The sequence below is a fragment of the Drosophila guanche genome, unplaced genomic scaffold (genome assembly GCF_900245975.1).
Source record: "Drosophila guanche unplaced genomic scaffold, DGUA_6, whole genome shotgun sequence".
Lineage (NCBI taxonomy): Eukaryota > Metazoa > Arthropoda > Insecta > Diptera > Drosophilidae > Drosophila > Drosophila guanche.
In genome coordinates this window covers 8,997,193-9,007,610 of record NW_022995744.1, presented here as the reverse complement: position 1 = coordinate 9,007,610, position 10,418 = coordinate 8,997,193, and the positions used below count along the sequence as shown (strand labels likewise).

General features: G+C 37.2%; 1 protein-coding gene across 1 annotated transcript; it reads right to left on the bottom strand.

The window, feature by feature from the left end:
• Nucleotides 1–4: 4 nt before the first annotated feature.
• On the bottom strand, nucleotides 5–1,313 carry LOC117579547. The gene is made up of 3 exons (XM_034265465.1): nucleotides 827–1,313; nucleotides 226–764; nucleotides 5–168 (listed from the first exon to the last, which is right to left on the bottom strand). The coding sequence occupies exons 1-3, from the start codon at nucleotides 1,278–1,280 to the stop codon at nucleotides 82–84; spliced, it is 1,080 nt and encodes a 359-aa protein (XP_034121356.1). The 5' UTR covers nucleotides 1,281–1,313; the 3' UTR covers nucleotides 5–81.
• Nucleotides 1,314–10,418: the final 9,105 nt, after the last annotated feature.

Here is a 10,418-nt window from a genome sequence, read left to right as displayed (position 1 = left end):
TAAAAACATCTGTATCGGCACGTAGTAATATGCATCCAATAATTGCACATTTAAATCGTTTTTTTCTGATATGCACCCATTCTATATCAACCTAAATCCTTTGCCATGAAGACTCAATAAATTCAGTTTCATAAGTTTCCACATTTCCAAATGATTGAATTGTTCCATCTGTAAAGAAAATCTTTTTAAAATATTGATAACATCAATTCCGATCAATAAACATACCATTATTCGAAAATCGTCCGTATTTCCTTGATTAAGTTCCCAAACAAAGCGCCTTTGCTCGTTGAAACCATTTTCCTTCAAAACGTTTATAAAGGAGTTTAGAGATTCCGAAAACACAGTTTTAGCTATGTTAAAATGTGTATGAATCAACTGCAACTTTTTGCATTTGCTGATAATTTCAAATAAATCTTTTGGAAGATAACTGATTGAGTTTAGATGTAAACGCTCCAGGGTATCGGCGTTTTTCGAAACAATTTGAACGATATTGAGAGTTTCTCTGCTCGCAAATTTTAACGATTTGAGCTTTGGACATGTTGGCATTACCGACAGACTAATTCTGCAATGCACTAACTCAAGTTCTTCCAATTCCGGTAATAAAAAATCAAGTTTCTGGCATAATGATACGCTATGGTATATAACCACCAAGCTGCGAAGTTTTTTTAAGTGTGAGGCTATTTCAAAAATATTTAATAAATATTTTTTCTCAGGCCAAATGAGGTACAGTTTTTCCAAGTTTTTCAATTTTCGAATGTGTTGTGCTGAAACCAATTAAAAGGATATTCAAAAAATAGATTCATTTTGATTAATTTTAAGTCCATACCCTGTCCATTCCTTATGTGAAATACTTTCAACTCTTTACAATCTGTATTAATGCATTCGGTTATATGATTACAACGATATTCATTTACATATTCAATTTTTCTTAGGCTTTTAATGCCTATAAATGCCTTGAACTCCTTCAAATGCTCAGTTGGAATCTCCGTACTGGTAGATTTCAAGTTGGTGCAGTACTTTGATATTAGCTCCACAATATGCTTCTCGAATGTCTTTTCAGTCGTATTCATGTGGACAACACTAGCTCCGCAAAGCGGCAGAAAAACTCTCAATATATCATTAGTAAAAACATTGCAGTCCAAATGCGTATAAGCCACTTTGCCATGGTAGAGAAATGCGTGGCCAAGCTCTTTGCTGACTTGAGCCAGTTGAAGTTTATCTTTTAAACTCAAACATCCATAAATCTTATCTAGAATCTCAATCGGTAATTTGGAAATCATTTTAATGGCGACACTTAAACCGGAAACGGAAACAGCACAAATGTATGTACATAATTATCAGAGATGGTAATATGCAGAGTCCCTCGATATATTGTACAGATTAAATGTGTATATCGTTGTTTACCAAGAGGTACACTAAGCTTACAATTACTGGTAGATTTTTTTAGTTGATTTTCGAGCAGCCAAAGAAGTAACCGAAGGGACTTTGCGGAACAGGCGTTTCTCCAGCACCGTAAAAAATTCTTGCCATTAAGTTGCCATATATTTAGTTTATGCGTGGAACGTAACTAACACAGGCATACGCCAACTGCAGTGGCAGTTTGAAATTTAAACTGAAAATAAAAAACTAAAAAAAAAGAGCGGGCAGCATTATGCCAATAATGCATACGGATGGCAAAATGTCCATTATTGCCAACAGAGCGCAAAAAATAAGTAATCATTTTATTAATTTAAGTAAAATAATTTATTTTTCAAGTAAAGTCATGAATGAAGTTTTTTTTAATCCGACGATATATTTCGACTCCCTTTTACGTTTTTGCGCACATTTCTTCCATTTTTCACTCTCTCTTTTTTTTTTTACATTCAGTTTGACAGGAATTCGCTGCTGGATACCCATCTTATAGACACAATTCTGTGATCATAGAAACCCGCATTCCTCAGCTTCACATAGTTTTAAGGCAACTCTCGCTTGCCTCTGCCTCCTACTTGAATGCATTATCCAGTAGCTGCTGCTGCTGTTGAGAGGATTTATATTTTTTGCTTTCGGCCCTGAGTAAATTGCTCGTAATGATGGTGCATATTGCAACATTAGCAAATTATTAAGCAAATTAACTTAATAAGTTTATTTTAAAGAGCGAAATTCCCTCCGTATTACTAACCTATATATGTCCATATCAATTCTGGCACCAAACATTTTCAGGGATTGGAATTGGAGTGTTTTCCCCGGTTTTGACATGGGTTTTTGCATTTGCTAATTGCTACTTTTTGTTTCGAGTCTCGAGTGTTTTTCTGCTGTCAATTTAAATGCTTTCAATTCTGTATTTGACACATTTGGCAAGCAGATGGAAAGGCCAAGCCAATTTGTACTTTCGACGCCTGAGTGTATTTTGGCTCTTGACAAACAATATCTAAAATGACGACAAAATGATGCTGCGACTGAAACTCTTCAAGTGTTGTTCATTGTAATTCTCATTTTACACTAATTGCACGAAGAGGTTAATGATAATGTATCTTTTGTTGGAGTGGTTTATTTAAGACATTTCCAAAAGATAAAACTAAAGCTTGAAACGACAAACAAACAAAATCAAGAAGATAGCTTTTCCATGAGTTGTTATACCCGGTACTCGAAGGCTAAATAGGGTTTATATATTTGTGCACAACACTTTGTGTATGTATGTAACACACAGAAGGAATCCGACCCCATAAAGTATATATATTCTTGATCAGCATCAATAGCCGAGTCGATTGAGCCATGTCTGTCTGTCCGTCCGTCTGTCCGTCCGTCTTGTTGAGCGCCTGGATCTCAGAGACCATAAAAGCTAGAGCAACCAAATTTTGCATCCAGACTTCTGTATGCTCACACTGTTGCAAGTGTATTTAAAAAATGAGTCACGCCCCCTTCCGCACCGGCAGAAGGGCGAATACCTCCCAAATCTACAATTTTAAAGATAAAAGAAAACTAAAAACGCCATTCCGTAGGGGTCCAATGATCCCTAATTGGGATCCGATTGGATCATTATTATAGCCAGAATGAAGAAATTAATTTGCAGTGGCTAAACCCACCCTGTCCCGCAGCTTTTGTTGTTATTTTCACATTCTCTCATTCACACTTCTGCTTCACTCGGCCCCTGCCTCTGCCGACTTTTAACCCACCCCGTCCCGCAGCTTATATTTGTTTTTTTTGTGTGCGGGCACTGTCTCTGCCGCGAGTCTGCAGTGTGTGGGTCTAGGGAAGGGCGGCTAGCTAACGGAGCGTGTTGGTGTGAGAAGTGTTCTAGATGTAGATGACAGATAAAAAAATATTTAAAATTTGACAAAAAACCGCTAAGGTGCAGATGTAGTACTGAGTGCCGGGTATAAAGGTTGTGACGCGTAAGAAGCGTCTCACACGGCCCTTCTCGTTTTTGAGTTGATTTCAACCATGGAAAACCTTTAATTGAATTGAAATTATAGACAGAATGGAATGGACTAAGTCTACGGTTATCAGGTAGTTGTACCGATGACTGCTCAAGTCCCTCGTCCCCCCACCTCTGTCTGCTAGTTATTCCCCCACCTTATGGCATTATAGCGCCAGTTAATTGCCATTGAAAACCGAAGAAACCGAAATCCATACGAAGACGTCGCGACATCATGTGTCTGCCAGCCCTTCCCGGCTCCCTCTGTCTGCGGTTAATCGTGGCTTCGTCTTCGTATGTTATGTTAATGGAGGAGACGCGCAGAGTCCCTCTCGGGTGTACTTTACTTAATTTACCAGAACAGATCTCAGGCTGGGCCTCAATTTTGTCTAATTTACTTGCCGTGATTTGCAGCAATTTCGTTGGTCTAAAGTGTCTAAGAAGGTTCTAATGTTATGGCCTCTCAAATCATTCTCTCTCCTTCTCCTAATGCATTTCGGTTTTCTTTCGTTCCCTCTGTGCACTTGTGCGGTGATAAAGAAAATTGTTTATAATGAGGTTTCTGTGGTCAATGCTCAATTGAGTTTTACCCTAATTGGCGGCGGAGCCACTGGACTTACGCTGCCAGTGCCACTGAATAGGAAAGGAGGAGGAGATCAGAGTTTTGTGGTGGTCAAAGGAAAGGGTTTACATCCTAATGATTTTACCTCCCCCCGGCTAATGCCTAACTAATTGAGTAATTTTTGTGTGACTCTGTCTGGTATCAATCATTTATTTCATCTCCTCTTGATGCTCCGTCTCCGTTTAGTAAGTTTCCGGTTACCGCTTAACCCTTCTCACATCCCTCTCTGGGCCATTGCAAATTTCCCAAAAGACGCCCAAGACTTAACGCTTTATTGTTACAAATTTGCTCTGGCTTGTCCGTGTACTGTTTGCAGCTGGCTAAACTCCTTTGGGGCCTAGATGGTTTCTTTCACGTCTTGGCCAATCAATCATTTGCTTGACTTATACCCTGGGACTCCATCGGGGCAAACGGTAAATAAATGTGACTATAAATCGAAAAATTATAAACGCCCAAGCATTGACCATTTGACCATCATTTGGTTGAGCCACCCCCCGATAGAAAAATGTTTGTGAGGGGAAAAAAAAAGAAAGTCACAACGAGGTTGGAATACACTTTATGGAAACTTCCGAAATTTCTTGGAAATAAATACAAGAGAACAACTGCATGGAAAAGATAGATATAAAATATGAAATATAATTTTAGACATATATTTGTATTAGTTTTATTATTTTTCCATTATTGAAAACGTTTGAAAATCACTTCACATATTCGTTCTAACCCAAAAACAGAACCCCACAATCTTCACTTCACTCGACCTGACTTGACCAACTGCTTAAGCCCTTAACAAATCCCCGAATTCCCTCAAGATTTTACTAACCAATTCAATTGATAGAGAGCCTGAGATAAACTCTTTCTTTATTTTTTGTTGTTGTTGCGAAAAACTATTGGGAAATTTATGCATTTATTTTGACAAGCGGCATGATTTATTGACCGTGAGTAATTTGTACTGGACCTGACGGGAGGACGCTGTAGACTCCAGAATGGACAGCAACAGAAAAAGGAACCACCCCACAGTCCTCTTCTTATCAAGAAGCTCTTGCCGTGCGTTTATTTTTTTTAAATGTGTATTTGCATTGACGCATTTGTAACCGCAACGAATTTGTTTGTAATAAAAATGTAAATGTAAATGTCCATTGGATGCCACTTCAAGACGGGTTTTCTTGGCATTGTTTTTTCTGTGGCCACCACACAACCGAACCGCAAGTCGACCCAAAGAAAAGAATCGACCAAAAAACGAGTTGGACAGAGAAATGAAATATTACCGCAAGCTGACACTCGAGGATGGCCAAGGGATTTGGTTGTGGCTGTCTGATGGAATGAGGTTTGAAGACTGGACATCGGGTAAAGGGGTAGCCAAACGGGAGTGCGTAAACCTACTGGTCAAAGGGGATTGCGCACTTGGCCGAGTGGTTTGGCAGGTTGTTGAAGAGGTCCCGGTCCCGGTCCCTTGACCCACTTGCATATGACATAAAGGGCCCAGTTCCTTTGTCAGTAAATAAAAGTGTTGTTCATATATCATCCATTGATTGGATTTATGGATTTAAAATGTAAATTCCATAGATTCGAATTGATAAAAGATTGGCATCACCATAGCCATTTAGCTAATTTAATGTCCTTGAACCGTTGTTTAAAAACAAATTGTATTTACAGAAATGATGCCCATAATGGACATTTTATTTATTATATCTATTATTTATTTTATTTAATAATTATTTAAATGTTGTATTTATTTTATTGAATATTTATGTAATTTAATGTAATTTGTTATGTAATATTAATTTAATATTTATTATTTATTTTAACGAATTTTTTTTTTATTTATGATCTTTTTCATTTAATATGATAATATAATATAATGATTAAAAAATTAATACAAATATGCAATGTAGTGTAAGAAATATTAATTTAATATTTATTATTTATTTTATTTGATTTATTTTAACGATTTTTTCTTTTATTTATTATTCTTTTCATTTTATATTCATTTAATTTAATGTACATATTTATTAGCCGTTTTTTTTTTGTTAGTAATTATTCGACGCTGATATTGTTTTGATGACGGGATAACTTATACCAGACTGTGGAGTGTAGGATTTAATTAAAAATCACTGAAAATAGATAGATAAAATATATTTACAAATCAAATGTTTAATATAATATTTTAATTTCTAAACAACAATACAGATATTTATTGGATCTATGGAACATATTGGTATGTTACTAGCTAAGCTCTTTAGCAAACTGTTGGATCAGCCCTAAAGCAACTTGGCTCACAAGGTTATTCCTCTTAGACTGTGCAGCTGCCACTTATGTACATTTGTAGTTAAAAATGGAAACGCTGCTGGGGAGCATTTTCCTAACATTGTTGCCCCCCGCAAATATAAATCTAAACAAAAGTGTAATTTAGAGATCACCTCGATCGGTGCACTCCACCAGCATCTCTCCACTATATAGCATTTGTTTCTCCCCTTTTTTTGTTGTCTGCCACATGCTGCCAAGGTGACGCCTTTTTATTGCTCCATTTGTCGTTAAATATAGAAACAGAAAAAAGCGTGGAATCTCTTCGGGGGGAAAACCAAATAAAATTCAACAAATGTTAAAACAAATTCAGAGAAATGGGGACGCGGCGACGAGAGGTGTGAAGCTGTAATGAATTATTCGAAATTTCCATCTAGATTTGTAAATGAAATATGTTAATAATTAATTAGCGGATGCCCGAGAGGGGGATGTGTTTTTTCCATAAATTTGTGTGACTGAAGTGCTGACAGCAACAAAACCTACAAATAAATCGTTAGAAAAATAATCCCAAAACAAATTCTAAAACACATCACACTTGAAAAAATAAAAGAAAAGGGAATAACAAGTGAAAACAAATCAAGACTAATGCTAGATAAATTTATATGCCTTTTAATGGGCAAACCGCACCCATTTAATTGCAACTCCCACCCGATACAAAAAATTGGGCAATAAATTAAACTGTTCCGGGGAAGAGCGAAGGAACTGCCCACGAAACTATCAAAGACTACTTAATAAACAAATTTTCACATAAAATTACTACACAGAATGGTGAAACAATGGAGAGTGTGAGCAAGGGAAGTGGATATAAAATACACTCGCTTTAATTTATGTGCAGGAGTGGCCTAACCACCGAGGACTCGTCCACATAGAGAACAGCTGGGGGAGGAAGGCACACATAAAACCCCAAGACAAACTGCTGTGGGAACACGGACAAAAGGCGAAAAGGTGGGCAAGCAATAATTATATTTTTATTAGACATTTATTGCCTTCTGCTTCAGCCCTTGGAAAAAACATTTTAATCAAATCATGGAGAGAACGAAACTTTGCATTCATTTCCCTGACCGAAACTAATTTATAATCTCCGACAAAAACAAAGAATGTTTATTGAACAAACATCGACCAGGCCCGGGGAACATTCTTTCAGCTCCTCGGAATCAAATGTAATTCAATATAGCACCGAGCATCAATCGCATCCGCCAGTGATGGAATCTCTTGAGCAGCCCAATAACGAGCAAGTCACTTTTGGGCCCTAAACCCACAGAACAAGAGTAAATAAATAAATCGGGCCGCTAATTAAAGGCGAAAGACGCACAGACGATGTCGGCATAGGTGTTTGAAGCACTAACCGAAAAATAAGAGCACAATACGAATAGAACGAACCAGCAAGGGCCAGGGAGATCGACAGAGAGTGAGTGAGTGCGTGTCGAGGAGTAGGAAATAGGAAAAATAAGAAAGAATTCAATTGAAAGAAAGCGACACACGAAGAAATGACACGATGCAAACAGGAAGGGCAGCCAGACAAGAGGGATAATGGCAAGGCGAAGGTATTGGAATCTCGGATGCCCTTTCCGAACTGTTGATTGTGGGAGAGATTAGTAAAAGATTCTGTTCAGTGGCACTTTTACAGAGTAGAGACCTAAACAGTTGATACTTGAGAGGTTATAGAATGGAAAATAATGAAAGTGGTAAATGGGAGAGGTAAAAATGTAGTCATATATATTAATTATTTAATTGGTCTACATAGTTTATGATAATAATATATAATACATTTTATAATTAACGAATACATTACAGGAACAAATTAATCTTTTTATTTATTTGTTTATTTGTTTGTTTATTTATGTATTTATTTGTTTAGAGTGCAAAATTGCATAGTGCTGATATATTAACAGAATTTTTTAATTAAATTGGTTGGTTATTTTTGTTATTAAATATTCAAACTAAAATTGTATCAGTGCCAAAAAGTACACAAAATTCCATTGAACTCTGCTCTGTTTTTAGGGCATAGGCAAAAGAGTGGAGCTGGCATGGCATAGCAGAGCATAGAACCGAATCGGACGGGACCCCCTGGTGCGTTTTTATATGGAAAAAGTTTTACTTTGATGTGCGTATGCTGTGGATGTGGATAGGGTGTTGGTGGGGCATTACAATGCACTGGATGTTGCTTGTTTCAGTTACACGCCACATTCAAGGCTGTGGCTGGGAACTGGGAACTGGGAGGAGCAGTTTGAGGCAGGCGCCTGGAGACGGCAAGTGTTAAACTGCATTTGTTTGACTTTTCCTCGAATGGAAAGAGCTGGTGCCCGGGTGCGACTTTGACTAGAAATTACATCTGACTCTTGCACCGAACGAATGCGCTCAGACACAATCAGGTGCTGACAGGAGCTCCGACGACGACTTCTCGAGTGGATATTACCTTACACAATCCTCTGACACGAGTCGGGAATATGCTCAGGCATCACACTGACATCTGACAGATGCAATCGGAACAGCGTAGCATCTCTCTTCATATGCTGCTGCCGCTGGTCTCCTTGTCGCCGTCGTCGACTCGTCTGAAAATTGCATTATGTCAAAGCATTTTTGTGGCTATCTGCGCAAACACAAAGAAATCCGGTAACCCCTTGAAATGAATTGCCCCGAATAAGCATTGACAGCCTTGTCAATGTGTAAATTGTTCTGTTTGTCGCTGTCGCTGACGCAGTTATACGCACGATTTGGCAAAGAATCTCTCCCTCTCTCTCGGGGGTCTGGGTCGTCTGTCATCTGTCATCTGTCGCCGAAGCTCAAGTTCAAGTGGATCTGTTGTTGTCTCCGTTTGATTGGCTTTTTATTTTGCCCGTTGACTGTAATGTCTTTTATGAGATTGTCTTGTAGCCCGAGCGCACTTTAAGCCTTTCAATGGGAATTTATGGGCGCCAAAAACTGTATGGGAATTATTTTTGGACACTTGCAGAAATTAAAAAATCGTCAGAGCTTGGAGGAATGTCAATGCCAAACGCCAATGTCAAAGGCATTGGGCTTTTCAGCATTAATAAATTAAAGTGGCTTTTTCAGTTGCTAATTGACAACATTTATGGGGAAATTATTTCAATATTTCAATGAAACATAGACAAAGTCAAGTATTTTATTTGATTTTTGATTATTTTTAAAACTTAGTAAATACATAAAATAAATATATTTATGTATTTAATATTATTTATTTATTATTCATTCATTTATTTTCATCCATAAAATATGTATAGAAATTATATTCCAGTTCAAGAAATTTATTAAGTATACCATTTAAATATTTTCACAATAAGAAAAAAGATATTTCCTTGATATTTAATAATATTTATTTTATAATATTTTAATCAAAATTCTTTATATTTAACATTCAAATAATTGTATTTAAAATCCGGTTTAAATATTTAGTAATTCTTTTAAAAAATATATTTTCACTTAAAAAGCCTTTTAGCCCTTACAGACCACTTTGATGATTCAACAAAACATACTACCAGTGCTCTAGTGATAAGATTTATTTACCAGAAATAATGTTAGCTATACCACACTCTTATCTATGTATGGTATGTATGACCATAATCAATGAGAAGAATAACCACATTATCCACACACATATCTTCCGCTTAGCTTAACCCTTTGATCCACTAGAAAGGAGAGTCGGTCGAGAACCCTTCATTTGTAAAGCTGAAGAAGCTCATGAATAGTGGAGATCATGTCTCACAAAAATTAATCAAAGCAAATTGCGCATAAAAAGCAACCAAACAAGAAACGAAAGGATTGGATTAATCATCCTAAACAAAAACTTGAAATTCGTCTTGGCACTTCACACAACACAGAAAATGAGAGAGACCCGCGAAGAACAGATACAAGATACAAGATACAACCTCTCTGGTCATCCTCAGCATCACTGGCAGACAGAGCGTCGCCGCCCTTTGACTGGGTTGGTCAAGGTGTTGACTGAACACCTTTTTGTTTTGTTTTTTTTTTTTTTGACTGTGAAATGAGACTGTGACTGAGTATGAAGGGCTGGGGCTGGGGCTGAAGCATGATGCTGCTGTGGCTGTGGAAAGGGCTACAAAATGGCAATTAATTGAAACA

Bases quoted from the DNA above. Each gene is read 5' to 3' on its own strand.
- LOC117579547 (XM_034265465.1), bottom strand. From the start codon at position 1,280: ATGATTTCCAAATTACCGATTGAGATTCTAGATAAGATTTATGGATGT. The intron at 765-826 runs GTATGGACTTAA...AATTGGTTTCAG, and splicing joins TCACATAAGGAATGGACAGG to CACAACACATTCGAAAATTG. The intron at 169-225 runs GTATGTTTATTG...TTTTCTTTACAG, and splicing joins CGGACGATTTTCGAATAATG to ATGGAACAATTCAATCATTT.